At 54.3% G+C, this 23,444-nt stretch overlaps 1 protein-coding gene across 2 annotated transcripts; it reads left to right on the top strand.

Annotated features, from left to right (window-relative positions):
* The first annotated feature begins 9,939 nt into the window (after positions 1-9,939).
* On the top strand, positions 9,940-23,208 carry HSPB7 (heat shock protein family B (small) member 7). 2 transcript variants are annotated; one of them, XM_007053118.3, is made up of 3 exons: positions 9,940-10,547; positions 14,493-14,626; positions 20,635-23,208. In XM_007053118.3, exons 1-3 carry the CDS (start codon positions 10,385-10,387, stop codon positions 20,818-20,820), a joined length of 483 nt encoding a protein of 160 aa, XP_007053180.1. In that variant the 5' UTR covers positions 9,940-10,384; the 3' UTR covers positions 20,821-23,208. The 2 variants fall into 2 exon arrangements, with proteins under 2 accessions (XP_007053180.1, XP_037737391.1); XM_037881463.2 differs by having other exon boundaries at positions 10,139-10,547; positions 14,490-14,626.
* The last annotated feature ends 236 nt before the right edge of the window (positions 23,209-23,444 follow it).

Here is a 23,444-nt window from a genome sequence, read left to right as displayed (position 1 = left end):
TCCTTGACAAGTCAACCAGAACCACCTGGGCCGGAGTCAGCAGGAGCAGCAAGGGAGGGTTCGTTCCACTTGTGAATTTTTTGACGATACGGTTTTCCATTTCTAAACACCGCGTCATCGAAATGGAAATGTTCTTGAGAAAGGCTGATGTCGGCGAATTTCCCATTTCAAACACTTTGGGGCGGGGGTTGTTTCCATTTCGCAAATTTCAAAACTTCAGTTTTTCAGGTGAAAGTGACCTGATTTGTCTCCCCCCCCCCCCCCCCCCCCCCGATTTTTGGTTTGAGAAAATTTTCAAGATTAATTTTTTTGTCCCACTTTGGGATTGGAAATTTTTTTGGCATCTCAAAAGTTCTTATGGGATGGGAAAATCATTTCCCACCACCTCTAGCTAGGAAGATCCCAGGGAAAACTCTTGGTAATGTGGCCCATTGCCTTCCATCCAGATCCCCCACTGAAGCAAGGTCACCTACCAGTCCTGACCCTTGCTCCGGTGGGTTTTTTTCCAATATAACTAGGATGACTGACAATTGGGGATCTGTCAAGAATCAAGAATCCGAATGTATTCAGCAACGCTAATGTGACAGATATCCACGCAATAGCAGTTCTGTCACACAGAGACAGCTCAGCTCCCCCTGAGTTCAGGTTCAGTTCTCAGGGAGGTTTTTGCTTTGTTCTTGTCTCTTTAAGAGCAGAGTTCAAGGTGTATTAAAGAACTGACTTGGATCAATGAAAAAGCAGGGGAGCCACTGCTCTAGTCACTGTCTGCTCACCACAGGGGCTCAGCACCTGTGAACATCAGGCCTTCAGTGTCTCAAGTCAGGGTCCCAAAAACCGAGCCAGAAATCAATGACTCTTTTCGAACATATTGGCTCTAACCACTCCGTGCCTCAGTTTCCCCACAATACTAACCTACCTAGTGAGTTGTGAGGCTTCACTCATGCATTGCAAAATGCTTTGAGCTTGCTCTGGAGTTCACGTTATAACTTGTTATTATTATACCTTAACCTGTCTATCCCAGGGAAAGGAAATCCACCAATGCTGTTATCCTAAAACACACCAAGAATCCAGCTCATGGCTCTTCCCCGTCCACGTCCTAGTCACCATGTCTTTCCTCAGCATAGTGCTTAACTCATGGGTTCCCGACCCCCCCCTTCTTTCTAGCTAGAGGGGAGTGGGTTCCTGGGGGGGTTTAGTAACTTGGGGTCGCGGAGTGGAAGAGTTGCGAGTCATTCATGAACCTCTTCCCACCTCCTCCCAGCATTCTGGGCTCATGACTCTCAGCACAGAGATTCCAGGGCTGGCACCGGGCCGGCGGATCGGGTTCCCCATTGAGCAGGGAGGCGTGGCAAGCAGCCCAACGGGAGGAACTGCAGCCCGTAATGAGAGGGTGCTGACTGACTCCCGGGGGGTCACATCCCTTCCCGGCTGAGCGTGCCGCCCCACACAGGCCGAGGTCAGTGATGGCTCAGGCACCACCTGATCACAGCCGGGAGCAGCTGCCTCCACAGACCGGCAGGGCCTAGCGCACCCCAGGGAGTGATGTGGGATCTGGACACCAGCCAAGCCCTGAATGGAACCAGATGGGCCCAAGATATGGCGTCAACACTGAGCACCAGCCGACCCTGAAATGCAATGGCAGCCCCGGGCCCCAACAGGGCCTGCAGTGTGGGGAGGCTCTAGACCAGCAGTTCTCAAACTTCATTGCACCGCGACCCCCCTTTGGTCAACAAAAATTACTACAGGACCCCAGGAGGGGGGATTGAAACCTGAGCCCGCCAAGCCCCGCCACCCTGGGGGAGGGAAAGGCAGGGAGAGGGGGGATCCAAAGCCCCACCTCCCCAGGCCGGGGAGCCAAAGGCTTCAGCCCCAGGCAGGGGGCCTGTAACCTGAGCCCTGCTGCCCAGGGCTGAAGCCCTTAGGCTTGGCCTTTGGCCCCAGGTCCCAGCAAATCTAAGCCAGCCCTGGCGACCCCATTAAAATGGGGTAATGACCCACTTTGGGGTCCCGACCCACAGTTTGAGAACCGCTGCTCTAGACACCACTAAAGCTGACGCAGACTCTGGACTCCAGCAATTTGTGCCTGGAGACTATAGTGATGGACCCTCTCCAAATACCCCAGAAAGATGTTCTCATGGTTCCCCTCTGAGCGCCTGGCTGGAGCCTTCAGTCCCCAGCCCTGGCCCGGCGCTCCAGCCAGTACCCGTCACACCATCCTGTACCCCAGCGCTCCAGCCAGTACCCAGCCCTGGCCTGGCACTCCAGCCGGTACCTGTCACACCATCCTGTACCCCAGTGCTCCAGCCAATACCCCGTCCCCAGCCCTTGGGGGAGAGGGGCAGTTAGTCCTGATTAATGCCAGAGACAGTAAGATCAGAATGAGGCCTCCTGACAAAGTCTCTTGGATTTTGTTCTGGGTTTGTACAGCATCTAGCACTCTGGGGATGTGGGCCATGGCTGGGGCTCCTGGGCAGGAGCCTCTCTCTCACACACACACACGCCACTCTCCCTTCCTTCCTCGAGAGCTTGGCTACAGTTTTTAGCCCCTTAGGAAATAAATTTCCTCAGCGCCTGGCAGGATGGATCTGAAACCCTGCAGCATCCGGGCGCATCCCTCCCGCCATCCCCGCCCACTCCTGCAGCGTTTTACGAGTGGCTGCCAAGCAGTGTGGGATGGCTGAAGTTCCTTATCCCAGCCTTTCAGATGCATCCTGCTCCTCCGGGGGCTGGTGCCGGTTTCTTCCAGTGGTGACCTGGGTGGGTTCAGTTCTCAGATGGCGGGAGGGATAGCTCAGTGGTCTGAGCATTGGCCGGCTAAACCCAGGGTTGTGAGCTCAATCCTTGAGGGGGCCATTTAGGGATCTGGGGCAGGGATTGGGGGTTGGACCAGATGACATCCTGAGGTGCTATCCAACCCTGATATTCTGTGATCACCAGTTTTGTTTTGGGAGGTCAAATGAAGCCTGCATCACTTGATCACAGAGCAAAACCATCAGTCAGCCCCAGATGTTCTCCAGCCTCGGTCTGGATTCACCCCAAACACCCACAAACCATGCAATAAGTCTGGCCTCACCTTCAGCTCCATAAAGAAACCCAAGATGTGGAGGAGCTGGGCCTGGTTTCAGCTCCAGGGAAGGGACAGGCCTGAACCGGAACCCCAGATTCAAACCCACCAGGGGATCTGAATTTCACAGCCGGCCTTTAACTGCGTAACAGACTGAACAAAAACCCCCACTCAGACCTCGCCCTTTCCCCTGATATCGGCTGGTTGGAAATATCAGCTTTTTCCAACATATGTCCACACTGCACACGCGCCACAGCAGGGCTTGAGCTTGCGTGCTACAAACAGCAGGGCAGACACGCAGCTCAGCCTCTCGAACCCAGACGACTGCCCGGGCTCCAGCCTGAGCTCACATATCCAGTGCTCTGGTTAGCACGCTAGCTGACGCCCTGCTCCTCTGAGTCTGTGGACCCAGGCTAGGAGGTTCGCTCCGCGCTGCAGGGTAGACACCCCCCAAGTGACTTAGGAGCCCAGGTCCCATTTTCAAAAATGATTGAGGGCCAATTTTTAAAGGCATTTGGGTGCCTAGAGAGCTGCCTCAGGCACCTAGTGGGATTTTCGAAAGTGCCTAAGTAGTTCAGGTGCCTGACTCCCATAGGCCCCTAAATACTGTTGCAGACTTGGCCTTTGGGTCCTTTGGAGCCTAAATCCCGTGAGATTTAGGCTCCTAAGTCTCTAATGACTTTTGAAATGGGACTTAGGCTCCCAAGTCACTTCATCCTTTCTGAAAATCTTGCCCCGGGACTACTCCAGAAGCAGGGCCAGCTCTAGGTTTTTGCTGCCGCCCCAAGAACGTGCTTGCTTTGCTGGTGCCTAGAGCCGGTCCTGTGCAGAAGTGAGCTCATCAGTGGGGAGTGTCACTATTATAAATCCACAGACACCATCTCACAGGCTTTCTGCTCCACAGGGTGTAAAGAACAGCCCGCAGGGCCTGACGACGGGTGATGGGCTGGGCCGGGGGCTGTCAGCGCCGAGGCTTGGGTAAGATGGAGGAGAGGCAGAGCAGAGGGGAAGGGGGAGGTGTGTGTGAGGGGAACGCTGGCCTCAGATTATTCATCCGGGGCTGACACAAGGCAAAATGCCCCCGCCAACCTGTGACTCTGGCCCCGGCTGTAATTACTCAGCATCTGGATCTCCTTACATCCCCCCTTCCCCAGACACATGCGCGGCTATCCGGAGCTCGGCCCGCAGCCCTGCATTCCCCCAGCTTGGCTGGGACATGCCTCCAGGCCTGGCTCATCGCTCCGGGTAACGCACAGTCCCAGCACGGGGCAGACGCACATTCCAGCCGGCTCACAGGCCTGCACATTTAGCAGCACGGACATCAGCCGCATTCCTGGAGCGGATGCAGGGTGGGTCAGCAAGCCCTTTTATCAGGCTGAGAAATAAAACCTTAAATGGTTGAAGGATCGGCTAAGTGAAGGGCTGGTCTGACCCAAAGGGAGGCTGTCAGACAGCAGTGGGGGCTGGGGCTGCACAAGCTTCCCCTTTCCGTACAACCCTCCCCGGGCACACCAGTCCTGACCTGCCGCTCCCCCAGCTCTGCCCCTGCTCCTCAGACCTGACCTGCAGTAACTCCTGCTCATAATCCAGCCCTGGGCCCCCACGCTACGCTCTGCTTATGACAGCCCCCCGGGATCTGTGGATACCCTGCCCCCAAATGGGGGCGTTAGCCGTAGTCTCTTTGGAGCAGAAAGAGACACTTTATGAGGCCATTTTGTGCTTCAGACAATCTTCTCCCAGGGCTAAACTGGATCCTGTCAGCGTGGCCAGGGGAATGCACAGCACCATGTCCTGCAGTGAGCAGCAGGGGCCCCTCATCCCCGTGGCCAGCACAACCATCAGAGAGACCCCCCCAAACCAGACAACCGGGCCCCCAGCTCCTAGGAACAACCCCAGGCCATGCCAGGTGAGGGAGAGTCTCCCAAGCCCTCCATCCCACGGAGACGGCTCGTGACGCCGGCAGAGGATGCTGACACGGAGAAACGTGGATGGAAAAGGCATCTTCACTCATGCCAGGAAGAAACGCTTCTGGAGGGTCAGGGCGGCCGAGAGCCGTGCACTGTCCTGGGGGCACCACTGACCTTTCCGGGCTAGAAATCATCAGCCCAGAGAGCGTCGCAAACCCAGCGGGGGTGGAGGCTAAGGGCCAGAGCCTCAGCCATAACCAGCGCAGCAGGGCCAGTCTCCGCTGGCCACAAAGAGCAGGACGCTGACCCTTTGGTGAGGCAGCAGGCTCAGTTGTTTGGCCAGGCTTAATTAACCCTGTACGGGCAAGGACAGCAAAGCTCCCTCACTCGCAGTGGGCTGCTTTGCAGCATTAAGACCAAATTAGTCTCTGGAGCCACCCTCACCACGGAGGGGTTTGGCCCTAGGAGTTGAGTAGATCTGGGCCCCACCGCTGCCGATGGGAGTTTTCACCCTGATGTCATGGGGCTCAGATTTGGCCGTGACTGGGGAGCTGCATGGCTGGAAATGCTCTAAAAGCCCCAGCTAGTACAGACATCTTGGGCCAAATGCTGCCCAGGGCTGTACCCCCCAGCACACGCCTGATTCTCCACTGCCTTGTGTTCAGCACAGGGGTAAGTGACAACACACCGGCATGGCTGTGGAGTGCAAGTCAGGGCAGAATCCAGCCCCTCATCCCCGAGCAGGCTTTGCTCCCACCAAGCCACAGTCCAGCTACCCTGCCTGACCGTGCTGGGAGGAACACAGCAGCTGGCTCACCGGATCATCCCATGGTCCATCTAGTGCCTTGACCTGTCTCTGTCAGTAGCCAGCACAAGCTGCTTCAGAGGAAGGCTCAAGGAACACAGGATGAATCTGGATTAACCTGCCTGTAGAGGAAGGTCCTTCCTCCCCCCGGCAGCTAAGTTTGGCTGACGCCTTGAAGCAGGACGGTTTTAAAGAAAAATCCTATCTTTTGTAGCCCATTATCTCTAGAAATGTCTGACCCCCACACTAAACTCTTAGCATCTGCAATGTCTTGTGGCAATGAGTTCCACAGATTAATTATATGTGGTGGAGGCAAGTGTTTTATCAGTTTTAAATGTATCACCTTTCAATTTCAATGAATGTCCTCTTGTTCTTGAGTTATGAGTAGAGGTAAATAGAAGCAGCCTGTTTCTCTCCTCTAGACTCTTCCATGTTTTCTATATCTCCATCACTTACCCTCTTGCTGTGTTTCCTCTCTTAACCAAACAGTCCCACTCTCTCTTCTTGGCTGTTTTTCCCTGCCTCTAATCATTTTCATTACCCACCTCCAAGCCCCCTGTAATCCTGCTCTGTCCTTTCGGAGATGGGGCAACCAGCTCTGAACGCAGCATTGCAGATGGTAACACCCCACTGATTAATACTGTAGAATGGCACTGTAGCACTGGGAGGCGGGGGGAGATTACAGTCTGGCTCATCTTAGCATTGTGCTTGTAGTAAGAGGGACACAACCAAATAAAAATCTGGATTTCTAGATTGCTCTAAATCCTCCAGGATGCCAAAGTCCTAGACCAATGACATGCAGCCACCTCTGGGGCGAAGGTCAGCTTCCACCAGCGTACTGCACAATGCGGGAAGAAGACATTTTGCATAAAGAAAGTAGGGCAATCCCACCCTGGGAGCAATTAGCAGACAGCACTCGGGTCTAAGAGTCGCAGAATAAAATTGCTTGGAATTTAGCAGATGTCCCTGTGAAGGGCTAAGATGGCCTTACTGAGTTGTGAACCTGTGGTTATAAAGAATAGAGAGATTTACACCCTAAGGCTCTGTTCCCTCAGCCATAGCGTTCGAAAATGCCGAGGCAGGGAGTTAGATAGTACAGGCAAATGCAGCAACCATGCTGTACTCCTCTGAGATGACTCTGACACCATTGATCAGAGGTGGATTTAACGAGAGGGGATGTTGGCCAGGATCATGCCCTGGAGGGACCATGAAGAGATCTTTAACTTCCATTGGCAGGTGTCATACAGAGCAGGGATGAGCAGCAGCATACGGGTGGAAGCCGTGCACGGACACCTGGTCTGTGTACACCAGGCTGGTCTGTCAAACACAGGAAGTTCAGGGGATCTCACCAATGGAAAGATGGCTCCTTAGCTGTACAGGGCAGAGCAAATCAGGATGTGGGGTGAAGACAACTCAACCCACCGACATCAGCTGATGTGATTCCCCCCTTTGCCGCCCTGGATTCTTCAGTGGAGACATTTGGTCAACATCTAGCCAGAACAAAGTTTCATTGAGTGTCTTGAGGACACTGGTAACAGGAATGTTGAGGAATAGGGTAATATCCCTTTAAATAACTTGTGAGCCCTCTCTAGTGGTGCTCACCAAGTCCCGTGTCTGAGAAGGCACCAGAAACCAGAGCAGCAGCATGTATGGAGCTAGGCATGGCATGACTGCATATAACTTACATGCACATGGCCCATGGTAGCACATCCCCCAGCAGCCTTTCTATCACTCCCCGTGCATGAGACCTGCCCTCCAGCTGAGGTGTCTTTAAGATCCAGTCCCTGGCAGGCATTACTGTGACACTGCACCCCATAGTCTTCACAGTGATATTATTATGGTATAATTATGACATAGTTATGATGTATTTCATGCAAGATCAGTCATGGGAGGTGTCATTGGAAAGGTTATGATTTGCTGGATATGATTATCCTATTTGTATGCATGTATCATTTTCGTATCTGAAGTTATGAATATTGACTATGTATCTCTTTCACATGTAGCTATTCCTGGGCAATGCCCACTAGGCAAAAGGCTTTCAATCTAGATGGCTGGCCAGGAAGGGCCCATTCACCTTAATGAGCTGTTAGAGAGAACAATAGGCCTTAGGAGAAGCTTCCTGAAGACGCCACAGACAGCCTCCCAGTAATGGCTGCTGTGACACTACAGGGACATGTGACCAAGTCACCTAGTGCTGGACTCCATCTTGGAAGGTCAGTATTTTTCCACTGCTGGCCTGGGAAGCAGGCTTTGAAACAAAGGGTTCCCGCCCTATGCAAAAGCTATATAAGGCAGGAGAGTGACATCTTGGTTCTTCATGGACTCCCCCGCCCAAGAAGACTCCTGGAAACACCTGAGGAACAAAGATTGAACTGGAAGAAGTGCTGGACCCAGGCTAAAGGGATTTTTAGCCTGTGAATGGAACACCTGGGGATTCCAAGCTGTAAGCAAGCGTAGCTTGCCCCTTAAGAATCTGCAGCCTGCTTGTATAATCACTTAGGGTAAGAATGCAGTATTCATATCTGATCTATGTAGTATATTAAGTTTAGTTTGTGTTTTTTGTTTATTTGCTAGTTAATCTGCTTTCATTTATTTGCGATCCCTTATAATCACTTAAAATCCACCTTTTGTAGTTAATAAGCTTGTTTTTGCTTTATCTAAACCTAGTGTGTGGGAGTCATAACTTGGGGCAGAAAGCTGTTGCATATTCCTTTTCACACTGAGAGAGGGGGCAAATTTCATGAGCTTACGCTGTACAGTTCCCTGTGCAGCACAAGACGGTATAATTTTGGGTCTATACTCCAGAGGGGGTGCATGCCAGAGGAGCTGGGAAGTACCCTAGCTGAAGCCTTCCTATGCAGGAGCTGGTCAGAGCATCTGCGTGTAACTGCCGATGGGTGTGTCCCTACCTGTATGTATGCTGGTGAAAGTGCAGGCTGAAGCCTGGAGAGGGCTTGGCAGGTTGTCACAGCAGTACAGTGCAGAAGGGAGCCCAGGCTGGTGGGTCGGGGGGGCTCAGTGGTACCCCAGTTCCAGGTGGCACCCTGGGGGGAACCCATCACTATTACCAAGTCTTTTGGCACTCCCGAGTCATTCAGCACGACCATTGTAACCATTGTTCTTTCACCACCGGGTGTCTGGAATCTTTAGTCCACCTCCTCACACCACCAGATGCCTGTGCCCTGAGACTGCCTGAGGGGAGTCCCAGCCCCTGTTTCAAGGCTCTGGTGCCCAGGCTCTCTTCCCCCTCAAACTCTCCCTCAGGGTTTGTTGCCTAGTGCACTCTCAGCCCCTTTGCAGACCTAGCTGTCTTTCGACTCAGTCTCCGACCTTCTTTCAGGGTCTCTCACTATTTCTTTAACCCAGCCCTTTTTCCAGGGCCCGTGGACCCAGATCTTCTCCACCCTAGCCCCTTCCCTGCCTTGCAGCCCCATTTCAGAGATCCTTTACGCTCTCTCTACCCTGTTTAAATTCTCTCTTCCGGCCACACCGCCCCAGGAGCAGAAGCCTTCCAGCTGCTCCGTAGCTACCCATTATTAACCCATTCTCCTTTCTTTGCCTGGCTCATGCCAATTCCCTCCCCCGCCCCATCCTGGGAGAAGAAGCCTCAGCTCAGAAGGGGACCGAGTCACTCTGACAATTGTCAGGTTAATTTATGACCTAACTGTGCCTGTTCTTTTTGTCGGATAAGGAGCAAAAGGCACCAGTAACCTGCCCTTCCTCTTTATCCACTTCCTCAGGAAGGGGGCACTGCAGAGCCTCACCTCCTCTCCCCAATACTAACCTCTCCTTGCACCCGACATTGTGACATTTCCCAAGTGCTTAGGGACTAGCAAAGGCTGGCAGATGGGAAAGTAGGGTCATCAAGGAAAACGGTGCCAAAGCCTGGCTCCTGGCTTCTAATCCTGGCTCTGCTCTTGGCTTGCTGGGTGACCTTGGGCCAGTCCCGTCTCCTTGCCATGCCTCAGTTTCCCTGTCTAACACAGCTAGCACACACCTACCTCCCGTGCGGGGTGAGGTGCTTGCAGACCCTCAGATGGGAGAAGGGCGTTATTAATGCAGCCGTGTATCCCATCGCCCCCCCAGTCATCCCAGAATGGACATTATGCTATGACATCAGTACACATCCCTTTCCCCTCAGAGCTCGCACGTATCGCTCCCCCCACACACTTCCTTTTTTTGGGCCATCAGCCCACAGCAGCCTGGTGCTGCCAGGAGCCAGCGAGAGCTGCATTATCCAGGCGGGCTGGAATGCCAGCAATGAGATCAGATTCCTCCCCACTGTTTGTTTGGAGCTCTGGCGGAGGGGAAAGTTTCCACGGCCGTCCAAGTGATGCAGAAGCACCTAAATTTAGCCTGATTTCAAGAGGGCTGGAAGGCAGCCTAGAACCTAAAGGGGCTTTATAAGCCCATCAGCTGCCTCTGAACTGTGCTGGCTCCATCCACCTAGCCTGCTATAAAGGGGACAGTGGCAGGGACACCCAGAACAAGCTCGATTCCCATTTTCATCCAGGAGAAGAGAAGAGGATTTCCCCCCCCCCCGCTACCTGTGGTTGGCTGACTGGTGGGTTGTTTCTCCCCCCGCCCTCCACAAGGCTCTGGAGGTGAATGAGCTTGAAATCTTCCCCTGCCTTCCGCTCGGAGCGCAGTTTCCACCAGAGCTCCTCACCCACCCCAGCCCGGGATCAGCACATGGAGAAAGCCCGCGGGCTGTTCGGCGACGACTTCGGGAACTTCATGAGGCCGCGCAACGAGCCCCTGGTGTTCCCAGGCAAGTTGGCACCTGCCAGCGGGCGCGGCCTGAGATCTGGCGGCAGTGTTTGCGGGTGGGCCGGGAAGTGGGGCAAAGCGGGCAGTGGTGGTGGCTGGAAATCAAGGGTGTTCGTTGGCAGAGCGATCGGGTGGTTGCTTCTGTCTATGGGGATAAAACTTGCTTCTACTGAAGAACAGTCTAGTCTCCCAGCTGGTCCTTTGTGCCCGTCCCTTAGCATTAAAGGGTTTTTTCTCACCGCCGTCCTTACTCCAGCTCCTGAAGAGTCACCATGAGGCTGCACCATGGGCTGGTGGAGGGAAGCTCCTGGCCCCTCGAGCAGGCTGGGTGGAAGGGAGCAGAGCAGGAGGGCCAAGTGTGGAACAGCTCACAGACAAGCCAGCCTCAGCTGACCCCAGCAAGAGGCACAACAGAGCAAGCTGGAGGAGCCCTGAACAAGGGGGACTCTCACACCGACTCTAGCTCCAGTTCTCCCAGCAGGGGGCGCTCTAGGGGAGGGTGCAGGCGCTCACAGCCACGTGCATCCCAGCTCAAGCTGCGGGCTGTGGGGAGGCTCCAACTTTTCCAGTGCTGGCCGCACGTCAGCAGGGGGTGCTGTAGAGATCGGTAGGGCAGTGTAGGGGCGCTCGGAGCCACCGCAACCCCAGCCTGTCCAAGCACGGGGAGCTGTACAGAACAAGGAGCAGTAACTGGGGAGTCATGACTCCTGCAGCCAGAGACCTGGGCTTCTAGGAGGAGTCAGCTGGGGCAGGGGGGAAGTCCGGATCTCCCAGCATGGGGGATGTTTCCTCTTGGTTGCTTGTTCCCAGCATATTCCCTGCCTGTTTTCAAGGGGGAAAGCAGGGAGAGAGGACTGGGCAATGCCAGCTCCCGGGGAGGCTACTCGCATCCACACGATGGGCAGAACCTGTTCCATACTCCCCAGCGGCAAACGTTCTGGGAGCACTGGCCATGGGGCTGCGCAGTAGGGCAGGAGTGCAAACCGGGAAAGAGCTCCCAGACACTCCAGTCCTGATGGAGGCGCTACCCCCTATGAGAGGTTGGTGAGGGGCAGACCTATGTGTAAATGCATTAGCCGTGCAGCTGCATTGAGGGAGACCCCAATGGGACATCAGAAGTTGGTGGGCTCGGGGGGAAGGAAACACGACCCCTTCGTTCCCCCAGGGATTGCCTGGGCAGTGACTGATGCGCCTCCTAATCCTTAGTTTGCCACTTTACATGTGGGACAGAGACCAAGTTGTCCCTGCTGTGCTGGACTTGCCTAGTGCCAGATTCAGCAAGACAAGGGATCTGGGCTTGCCCCCGGTTGCTGGGTGTTTGTACAGGACTCATTGGGGGCTGGGGGGGGGAACGACACCCGAGCACGTGTTCAATGGGACGTCTGTAGGGAAATCGCAGGAATTGATGTCCATGGCCGGAGGCAGCCTTTGTTTCCATGGAGAATAGGGGGGCTGTCAGAGGAGAAGGTGTTGTCTGTGGGTACCTGGGGAACCACCTCTACACCCTCACCAGCATGTCAGCGGGGGGCAGGGGCCTTACCCTCATGCCCCTGATTTCTCAGCGGATCTGTATGGGAAGGGGGACAGCAGAAAGAGCCAGAGGAATATAGAGGAAAACTTCTGCTACCATCTTGGGGGCCCTCTGAAGTGTTTCAGAAGTGAGAGTCCATAAGGGGCAGGACAGGCCAACTCTACGAAAAAGCATTTGGGGAGATTTATCTGGCTAAGTGTCCCTGAGGGGCTTTGACGCAGCCTCTTCCCTTGGTTTTCACCAGCCCGGGCACAAGGGACGTTTCCTTCGCCCAGAGAGCCAATGAAAGTGAGTCTTGGAGCCAAAAGTCATTTGTTCAAGGAACCAAAAAGAGATCGATGTGAGGAAACAGAAAGAGAACCAATGTCACGTGACTTACCCAGGCAACCAATCCCATGGGGGCACATTGACCTCTCTACAGAGGTGTGTGTGTGACCCAAGCGCGTAAGTGACGCATGATGGGGGCCCCCTGCACCGGGGTGAAGTCCACCCCTACCCAACAGTGCAGGGTCCAGGTGAACCATTTATAGGCAAAGGGCAAGCTCGAAGTTCTCCATAAATTGTTTATTGGGTGATTTTTTTGCATAAAATGGACAAATTGATAAAAATCGGGGTACGATTCGCAGACAGGAGGGGGATGAGTTGTTTGCTGTGTGCAGTTAGATTGAGTGAGGACAGACGCAGCCCCGTAAAATGCAGCTTTTTATCGACTGACCAGATAACTGAGCACAGTGGGACTCCAGCAGAACCATCCCAGAAGGGTTTTGTACAAGCATCGCAGCTTAGCCTGGGCCCACGTGGTGGCCATCAGTTCCAGGGGGTGGCAAAATACCATTGCCCCTCCTCCCCCAAAGGACGAACAAAGCTGAGAACTGCAAACTCATCACGAGGCAGATCCTGGTGTTGAAAGCTGAGCTTGAAGCACAGCATAGGAACAGACCTGCTGCCACTTACTCCAATACAAGCCCATTGTCTTATTCCAGATTTACACCAGGGGAAAGTGAAAGCAGAGTCAGGCCCATTACACTGCACTATTCTGTAGTAGGTGTCAGAGGAGCAGCCGTGTTAGTCTGTATCAGCAAAAAGAACAGGAGGACTTGTGGCACCTTAGAGACTAACCAATTTATTTGAGCATATCCGATGAAGTGAGCTGTAGCTCACGAAAGCTTACGCTCAAATAAATTGGTTAGTCTCTAAGGTGCCACAAGTCCTCCTATTCTGTAGTCGTGATCCTAAACATCACATCTTACAACAGGGACCTACCTGCTGCAGGGCTGGGGCCACTGCTGTGGAGCACTGTAGTATTTCTTTCAGAAGGAAGATCCCAGAGTAGGAACAGACCACGTCTGGGCAAAACCGGGGTTGGTAAAAGAAGGAAAAGGAGCTAGTTTCACTGTGCAACTCCTTGCTGAGGAGACCTTTAGTGTCAAAGCAAGGGCAGAATCCCCCAGCATTAACTAGGAATAGTTGCATCTGAAGGTTTGTAGCTCATGACTTTAGGAGGCACACAACTGCGCGCACACACAAGGAAACAAGGCATAATTAACTCATGGAACTCACCACCACAAGAGTGTCATTAAGGCTAACAACTTAGTAGGATTCAAAAAGGGTTTAGGCATTTCTGTGGATATGGGAACACTCAGCTATCTTAAGGAGGCTAAAAATGAGTATGAAGGATACACTCATGCTCAGGGCCTTAGCCAACCACTAACTTGGTTCAGGAAGAACTTCCATGGATAGGTTACACCATAATTGTCCAATACAGGGTCTTATACCCCTCTCTGAAGCATCCTGTACTGGCCATGGTCAGAATGGTCAGAGCATTGGTCTGACTGTGGCTGCTCCCTTACTCCTGTGTGAATCTGGTCATTGCAAATGCAGACGGCCAGTTAGATGCATAACTGCCATCTTGCTTGTGCAAATGCAATCACAGTACCTTTGTGCGCAAATCAAGTGCACAACTGCACAAACAAGTTTGCACATGCGCCATTAGATGAGTCTTTGTACAAGCAGTTTTGAAAGTCAAGTCCTTGGTTTCCCAAGCATTCTTCCCCCCACTGCCATACATCCTTAATAGCACTGACAATCAAAAGCTTTTCTGGTGAGTACATAGCTCCAGGCTTGGGTTACTGATAAGGCGAGAGGGGTCCACTAATACGGATCCAAAATCCATAAAGACTCCTTCTGACTTTGGGATCATGCCCAATATCTAGTGGTGGGGAACCATCTTCCTTTGCTCCAATCAAGGATAAGAAACTCTCCCAGATTTCCATACCCAGCTGTATACAGCAGCTCCTGGTAAAGAGCTGGATTCCCGTGTCACCCTGGAATGGGCCCTGATCTACCCCAGGCACAGGGAGAAATCCCTGCACAGGGATCAGAAGTGATTCTCTTTGTTCTTTCCTCTCCCAGCAGCCCGGCCAGGCAACATGGGGAACATTAAAACCCTGGGGGACACCTACCAGTTTGCTGTGGACGTCAGCGACTTCTCCCCCGAGGACATCATTGTCACCACCTCCAACAACCAGATCGAGGTCCACGCCGAGAAGGTGAATGGCTCCACCACAGCGGCCTTCCATGTGCACAGGGCCTGGAGTAGCAGCACTGGCCGCTCCCTCCGCCCATAACGCTCCCTCTGCCCTGGGTAGATCTGTCCCCTTGACAGAGTCTTGTAGGAGTCATGAGCAGAACAAGACAGGGGTGTACGCCAAGTCCCAGGCCATGTGTTCCTCCAAAATTCAGTGACCCTGTCCCAAATCTCCACCCAGACCTCGGCCCCAAGCTCAGGCTGAGCCTGTGCCCCCACAACTCAAACCCAGCTGGGCCTCCCCACAGGGCAGCCCCGCAAGTGGCCTCTCACCCCAGTTTCCTTTCTGAGTCCCTTCCAACTTGGCAGAAGCTGATCCTCAAATCCCTCAATAGTGCAAACAGTCCCTAACCCACAGTCCAGATCACCCCCAGCACACGGAACCCTTAAAACCTGGCTTCATTCTCACCAGACCCCAGTGTCTCCTGCCACGCCTCCAGCCCTCTGCCCTTCTTTCTGGGGTGCAATCCTGGTCTTCCCAGGGGAACCCCCACAGCCTCTCTGCTGGGAGCATCCCTCACTCCCCGTGGCCTTCTCAGAGTCCAGTTCTCCAGCAAAGAGACATCAGTGCTTCCCTGCCTTTGGCCCTCAGCCCCGCTCCGAGTCAGCAGGCATCTCCCTCTGCCGCTCCGCCTGCCTCAAACTCCCATGCTACATTCCTGCCTTCAACCTTCTCCCTGAAACCACCTTCTCTCTCTAACAGCTCTCTTCGCCTGCCGGCCACCTGACTGGTCTTTTATAGCCCCCAGGTGCTGCCCTGCCCTCTTCATTGGCCCTGCTGGGAACACCAGGCCTGGAACAGGATCCCTAAGCCCAGTTCCCTTTAATGGGCCTGTTACCCCCAGACCTTCCTCTCAGTCTGAAACCAGCCCTGTCCCTTTTTCGAGGTTTAACCATCTTGATTTGGGGGGATTTCCAGGCCAAGCTCTAGACCTGAACCCTGCGGGTCTGGCTAAGCTCAGTTCAGTATCTGGGGTTCGGGATGCTCGTCCCAGTGGAATCTTCTCATCTTCACTTTTAACGGCTGGTCCTGGGGGATTCGTTGGTCCGGTCACCACGCTGGGACACTTGTGCCCCTTCACCACCCTGTTGCCCCATCACGTCCCAACACAGATCGCTGCCCCAGGATGGAGTGGGGCGATGTGCTGAGCGAGGGCTCTGCAGGAGATTCCACAGCAGGCAGGGCAGGTTCTGTCCAGCATCTGGGACTCAGAGCTTGTGTTCGGAGCAGGCGCGCCAGAGCTTGTGTTCTGGTCCACTAATGCCAATGGGGCTGCAATGACTTCACTAGCGTGGCTGGTGATTTACACCTCTGCGAGACCAGAATCAGACCTGATTTATTAACTACCAGAAGAAGCATGGGAGAGCTGGGTCAGAACCCTCCCTTCCCACAGCTCGCTCTCTCTGCGGGTACTTTGGGAAGCCCGAGATTGCTCCGGGCTGTGCTCCACACACTGCCCCATTTCATCACTCTAGGGTGTCACCCCTCTGTGGCAGCTCGAATGACATCTCCCTTCTCAGTACCCTCTACCATCCCCTCCAGCACCTTGGGGGAAGAGCACTATGGGTGCTGGGAGATGCTGTCCCAGAACAACCGCAGGCTGGTGACTCTGCCCATACAAATTACTGTACCTGCTTTGGAGAGTGCCAGAAGACCTGGGCATGGACCTCCCCTCATATATGCTGGTGTCACTCCGCTGACTTCAGTGAAGTGACTCCTGATTTACATCCACCTGAGTGAGAGGAGAATCAGGCCCTGAGCCACCGGCCATCAATACTTTCCTTTCTTTAACCCCCCTGCCGAACTGCTCCAGGGTTTTCCTCCTGGCACATGGGCCCCTTTCCCATGCCTGGATCATCCTTCCCACTGCAGCTTGCTGGAGCATCAGCCAGGACCACCCCCATAAGGAGCTCCTGAATTATGCTGGAGTGTAGATAGCAACAGGTCAGCTGGCTCAGGGGACCGTTACTGGGCTCGGGGGCCTTTTGCCGTCTGTCGGTGGTTTGCGCTTGACCGAGGGTGCTGAACGCTGGTATCGCCTGGTAGTTTTCACCCCATCAGACTCAATTTCCTTACCCCGCCCTTGGAGATCCTGCTCCACTCACATCTCTCTTCTCTTCCCACTCTGGGCCTCATGTCTTCTAGCATCCTGCCCTTTGGACAGCTGGTCTCACCTATTAGGCATCTTCTATCCACTTCTTCAGAGTCCCCCCTTCTTCTTGCGGCTGGCTCCCTTCCCATCTCATCCTTGATAGCCCTTACATCCGAGCTGACCTCACCTGTTCTCTTGGTTTTGTCCTAACTCCAATTGTGAGCTGCTCTTCGGGGCAAGGAGCATGTGGTATGGAGTGTGCATAAGGCACCGGGTACAGGACTATTTCATTGATTAAAGGGCAGTTTGGAGGCCATCATATGACATGAGTTTGATGGGTCTCAGGCAGGACCCTAAATCACACCACCAGCACTGGCAGCAGAGCCAGCACAGGACAGACCCCCTAGACTACACATGCTGCCCTCTCCGCCCCAGAGGAGGTCTCTCTAGGGCAGCATCAAAGCACACTGGCAAGGGGACAATACCGGGAAAACTTGCCCTGCTAGTGCCCAGGCTGCCCCCGTCCTGGGGATATACAGGGCATGAGGACAGCATTCCCCAGTGCTGTCACCTCTCCCTGGTGCTAAATTCATTATGAGGCTGGCTGGTACATACTGATCTTCTCTGCCATTCGAGGGCTCTGTGCCGCTCATGTGCACCGACATCTGCTCACTCCGAGGCCAGGTTCTGGGGACACTATGTTCTGGAGAGTATCCATGGAGATAAGGTGCACTGTGCTCTAACGATGTTCTCTTAATCACTCCAGTGGGAGCTGCAGAATGATGTCACCTTCCCCAAACTCTACCGTGCTTCCCTTCAGACTGCAGCTCCAGCCTCCTTGTTTGGAAACACCTCAGCGAACAACTCAGACTCAACTCAACCCACCTGAGCGGGGGAGGGGGAGAAAGGGAGCACACAGCTACTGCAGCAGGAGGCACTGTCGTGTATGTTGCAGGAGCTCTCAGCCTCTCCCAGCAGGAGACACTGCAGAGAATAGTGCACAAGCACTGGGTGTGGGCAGATTACAGCTACTGCCACCCGGTTTGGGGAGCTCACAGCCACCCCAGTCTTAGCCTCTGCCACTAGGAGGTGCTGTGAGCTACAGCTGCCCCACAGCCATGCCCCCTTCCGCACTCCCTACAGTGGTACCCCTTGGGAGAGGCTGGTTACTTGAGTAGATGTGAGCTCCTCCGGGCCTAGAGCTCCTACACAACCGTTGATGCCGCACACCACCTGTGAGAGCAATGCCATCCGCTCCAAGAGGCGTGTGTGGCCGCCCCTCCACGGAGCAGGCCCGGCAGTGCCTCCGAAGACGCAAAGACAGGCCTTCCCCACAATAACAGGCCTTTGCCCATCTCTAGCACCTTCTGTCTGCAGTCAGAAAGCGCTTTCCAACCAGGAACGAAGGCAGGGTTGCCAGGTGTCCGATTTTCGACCGGAAAGTCCAGTCGAAAATGGCACCTGACAGTGTCCGGTCAGAAACACTGACCGGACAGCCAAAGTCCGGTTGCCGCTTGCAGGGGTGCCGGAATAGTTGGGGCCATGTAGGTGGACAGACAGGAAGGAAGGTGCTGCCAGGGGATCGTGGCCCAGAGCCGGCACCAGGGAGCAGCAAGTGGTCGTGCCCTCCGGCTTTGCTCCCCCAGTGTGCACCCCCCTCTCACACACTGCCTCCCCCAGTGGCAGCAGCACTGGGGATGGGCAGCGAGAGTGCGCCCCGGAGCAGCCCAGTCTCCACTGCTCCCCCCCACTCCTGCTGCTGCTCCTGCCCCGTGGCCCCAGGGGACCCCCGGGCAGCGACTCCGCCACGCCACCGCCAGCTCCCACCTTGCATGGGTGAGTAGCCGGGACAGGGCACCCCTCCCCCTCCTCCGCATACCTGCTGTGCCCCCTGCCCAGCACCAGGGGCAGTCCGTGGGGAAGGGGGTCCCTGCTCAGCCCCAGCGGGAGGATCCCTGCTTCCCTGGGCAGAGGGGCTCCGCCTGCCGCTTGGCGGAGGGAGCGGGGGCTGCGAGCAGCATTTCACCACGCTGCCGACCCCCTCCTCCCCCGTACACACAGCCTGGAGCCACTGTGTCCCCAGCCAGCCCCTGCAGCTGCAAAACCCCCATGCGCCCTGCTCCCCCAATGGGGCCGCCTTGACTCTGAGCCTCACCCCCCCGTTCCCAGGCATGCACCCTGCCCATGCACACTCCCCACCGCCCCTTTGCAGGACCTAGAGCCAGTTCCCCTCTCCCTCATTCCCCAGGAAAAACATGGAGACCACAATGCCCCCCTCCCAGATCCCAACTCCCTGAAATTACTGTGTGCTGACCCTCATTTCTGGTGGGTATATGTGTGTTGGGGGGAGGGGGGGTGTCATTGTGTCAGAATTGGAGTTTATTTAAAGGTCTTAAACTTTTTTAGGAACCTTTTGGTGTGGGCGCTGGAGGTTTAGCTCAGTAGAGTCAATCTCTCCCCTTCTCCCTGCATTCTTCCCTCTGTGATGTGTCTTAAAGAGGGTCCTAACTACCCGCGGCCTTGTTGGGGTTATTACCGGACTTGCCTACTTGAGCCCTGGACTTTTTCTCTGAACAGCACAAAGAGGAAACACTTCACCTGATCTAAATGCGATCTTGGTGACGGTGAGGCTCGGGTGCTGGCTCTTTGGACAGAGGAGGGGGCAAGAATGAACTTTTCAGCCAAAATGAAAATGCAGCCAGCGAAAGTCCCTGTTTTGCTTTCATTGTACAGAGGGGAGAGGGGGAATCAGAGCAGGCTTGTGTTGCCAAAATGCATTTGCTGAGTTTATATTTCATGATGCACAGTACCTTGTGTAGTAACTATCGGTATCCCGACTGTTCTCTGTGGAAGGGTTGTGAAGGGTCCCTCTGTGGGGGGAGGGATAGCTCAGTGGTTTGAGCATTGGCCTGCTAAACCCAGGATTGTGAGTTCAATCCTTGAGGGGGCCATTTAGGGATTGGGGGCAAAAATTGAGGATTGGTCCTGCTTTGAGCAGGGGGTTGGACAAGATGATCTCCTGAGGTCCCTTCCAACCCTGATATTCTATGATGGCGCCAGTCTTTTCCCTCTTCTTTTCTATACCAGCTCGGGTTCAGTGCAGGGTTAGGGGTATAGGTAATGGTGATTATTGTATAGTAGCGAGTAATTCCTTAACACTTCCCAAAGTCCCCTGACAAATATGAATATAAGAGTTGCAGCAAATCTTCGCCCCACGCCTCTCCTCAGACCACGTTGTTATAATGGTTAAGATTGAAAGAAGGGGTCGGAAACCTGCCATTTTCTGCAATAATTCCTGCTTTGGAGTTTAGGTGTTTTTTTTTGATTGGAGGGGAGAGGAGTGAGCGGGGGCGGGGCCTTAGGGAAGGGGAGGGGAGGGGGCGGAGCAGGGGTGTCCGGTTTTCAGAAATTGGAAAGTTGGCAACCCTATGAATGAAGCTCCCACCCCATCCCAGCGGTCAGTCGGTATTCGGTCCTTTTGTCAGATGCGGGGCACCAGAGCGCAGAGGGTGCATAGCGGCAGATCCAGGAACAGGACTCCAGCGTCATGACTCCCAGTCTCCTTTAACCACTCCCTCCCTTCCCAGTCCAAGCCACTCGTAAATATCAGGTGCCACCCAGCATACCTGGGGAGCAGGTAAATCTGATTAGAAATCACAAGGAGCAGGGAAGTGACTCACACAAGATCACAAGCAGGGAATGGCAGAGCCAGAAGAGACAACAGCTTTCCCATCTCTTCTCCTAATCTGCCCTAAAGAAGCAACCCTCCTTTTGGCCCACATTCTTTCACCCATGGCCTGGGGCAAACAGAGGCCGCCATGCCAGCCCGTGCTGTATCCCCCAGTGTGACCCACCTCTGTTTCTTTCTCCCTTCCAGCTAGCCGCGGATGGGACCGTCATGAACACCTTCACCCATAAGTGCCAGCTGCCTGAAGACGTGAACCCCACGTCCGTCACCTCGGCCCTGGGTGTGGATGGCACCCTCACCGTCAAAGCCAGGCGGCACCCAGCCAAACACACAGAGCATGTCCAGCAGACCTTCCGGACTGAAATCAAAATCTGAGTGGCTGGCGCCGGGGGGGTGAGGCGGGGCAAGGGGAAGCAGCTGGCCTGAGATGCCCTAGAAACGACTCTTTAAAGAGCAGCTGGGGCTTCTTTCAACGCTTCAACAAAAGCAAGGGACATTGGGCCAAATTCTGCTCACAGTTACACCAGCATAGGGGCAAAGTCCTGGTCCCACTGAAGTCATTGGGGGCCAGATCCTGAGCTGCTGTCCAGCGGTATGACCCCATTGACTTAATTTGATTGCAGTGAAGTCCAGGGAGCTATACAGATTTCCACCAGCTCAGGAGCTGGCCCTGCGAGTTTTGCTGTTGACTTCCAATTGGCCCCTATGCCTGACTTTGATGAGAGAATGATTTAGCCCTGGCACCACTTAGGAGTTTTGCCACGAACTTCAGAGAGAGCAGGATTTGGCCCTGGCTCCTCTGGATTTACCCCAGCGTAACTGAGATCAGGATCTGGCCCAATGGGCTTGTGCTGACGCAACTGGGAGGAACGTTTAGCCCCCAGTGTGTAACCTGGAACTCTTGTCCCAATGGGAAACAAATTCCTCCCAGGCTAGTAGGTGTAGCAGGTTGTCCCACCCTAGGAAAGTAGGCAGTGAGGTCCTCAACTGACCAAAGGCCTAGCCCTCGGGAGGTTCAAATAACAATTTCTGTATAGGGAGATCCAGGCAGACCGTTTTGGGCTAACATTTTATTCATTTATAAGACGAAATTCACTGGGCCTGATTCTTCTCTGACCCTGGTTTTACACCGCTGTAGCCCCACTGAATGGAGTTACTCCTGATCTACACCGGTGTGAGAGGAGACTCGAGAGCACTGACTTCAGCGGAGCTTGCACCAGGGATGGATTGGGTCTAATGAGAAGAACTCGCCAGTTTCATCCCTCGGACTGAGCTCTACCTGAGAGAGATGGGAGCAGAAGTGTTTCTGTGCATAAGATTTCTCCGCGTTTCCCAGGAGACATCAGCGGCTCTGTAAGCGGAAATCCACTGGGAGGGGTGATAAGAAGGAAGTCCCAGAGCAGCAGAGCTGTGCAGCAGGGCATGGGGGGAGAAGGGGAGAAGGAAATTACATGACATCAGCATCGGGCTGTGTCGCTCCCCCTCCTGTTCGGTTTGTACGACACAAGATAAGACCAGACAACATTGAGTCCCTGGCAGAGTTTTAGACACAGGATCACCACATTCATCTCTGGTGTAAACCAGTGGAACTCCCTTGGGAATCAATGTGTTTGGCCCTGGAGGGTCTTTCGTAGAACTATTACAATTCACCTCCGCACACAGATTTTGCCCAGTGAGAAAGTCAGAGCTTGTGGATAAGAGCTAAATAGCTGGTGGGACTCTTGATGAACAAAGGCGTTGGTCGTTCCTGGGGCAGTGCTCCCTCTGGTGGGGAGGGGGAAAGACCTACTCGAGCATTTGTGTAGCATAGAGGGGGGGGGGTCCCCAACTGTACCCTCAGATCCAAACACTCCTGAACTCTGGCGATGCTCAAATCCAAGTCTGAAGTCTGGGTCAGTCCCAACTCTTATAGAGAATTTTACACACACCACCCAAGCCTCACTACAGCCCTGAGAGTTCAGTAAGTAGCACTGTGATCAGGTGCCAGGCTTTAAGACCCTGCATTTAAGATGCACAGAGCTATTTTGCTGACTCACCATGGCAGCCAGAACAGGTGGGTCTCATTAGATACAGTTCAGGAGTATAAAGAGCTCCAAGAAAACTAGATGCAGGAGGGAATCTGTAGGAACAGCTTGAGAGGGAGTCCAAGTTATGATTTATTTATATTTGTAAGTACAAGTCCTGCCTCAGGAATTGAGGGGCAAATCCCAGGAGGGTGAGTCTGACCAGAACCAGTAGTGTGAGTGCTGGGAGGGGATCGTCCCTGTTTATACAGCCATTAATCCCATTCCTCAAGGCACAAGAGTCAGAGCTGGGAACAGAACCTAGGAGCACCAGACAGCACCCCCTGTGCCCAGCAATGGGCTCAGGGTAACCGAAGGAGTCCAACATTGAGCACGTGTACAGAGGGCGGAGAAGAGAGAGGGGCAGGGACAGACACACGGAAGGAGACACAATTTGGCAGAGTCTAGGTTTGACAGCTCTAAATCCAGTTGGAGCCAGGTCCCCACGCAAAGGGCCAGGAGGGCTGGAGGAGCCCACAAGATCAGCCTAGCCTTGGCAACTCTTCCTCCCAGTGGGCGTGTGTCAAGCGTGATCCATACATGCACTGAATAAAGGGAGGGAGCCAATCACACATGGCTACACCTGCCATGGGGGCATTCGGGGTGGGGGGGGGGAGGCTGCATTTCCCATTGACCCTACGCTGGAGTTATTCTGTATATAGATTGGTTTGGTTTGTTATAAATGATTGGTAACTCCTGACTGTCGCATCCTCTTGGTTCATTGCTGTTACTACTGTCTGCCCCTGGAGAACCTGGGGAACGGGGCAGAGCCATGACACCCCCAGTGGCTGCCATCGCAGCTTCTCCCAGGCTCCTCTCCTCTCGGCCACCCCGTGCTGGGGAGCGGTCCCCCGCCGTTCTCACGCTGCGCTGGAAGCGGTTTCCAGTCAATCCATCCGGACTCAGGACAGAGGCGTCCGGGTCTCGCTATCACAG

Source organism: Chelonia mydas, chromosome 18, assembly GCF_015237465.2.
Source record: "Chelonia mydas isolate rCheMyd1 chromosome 18, rCheMyd1.pri.v2, whole genome shotgun sequence".
Lineage (NCBI taxonomy): Eukaryota > Metazoa > Chordata > Testudines > Cheloniidae > Chelonia > Chelonia mydas.
The sequence above is the reverse complement of the archived record's forward strand: the minus strand, read 5'-3'. Positions and strand labels throughout refer to the sequence as shown.

Bases quoted from the DNA above. Each gene is read 5' to 3' on its own strand.
- HSPB7 (XM_037881463.2), top strand. From the start codon at position 10,385: ATGAGCTTGAAATCTTCCCCTGCCTTCCGCTCGGAGCGCAGTTTCCAC. The intron at 10,548-14,489 runs GCAAGTTGGCAC...TTCCTCTCCCAG, and splicing joins CGAGCCCCTGGTGTTCCCAG to CAGCCCGGCCAGGCAACATG. The intron at 14,627-20,634 runs GTGAATGGCTCC...TCTCCCTTCCAG, and splicing joins TCGAGGTCCACGCCGAGAAG to CTAGCCGCGGATGGGACCGT.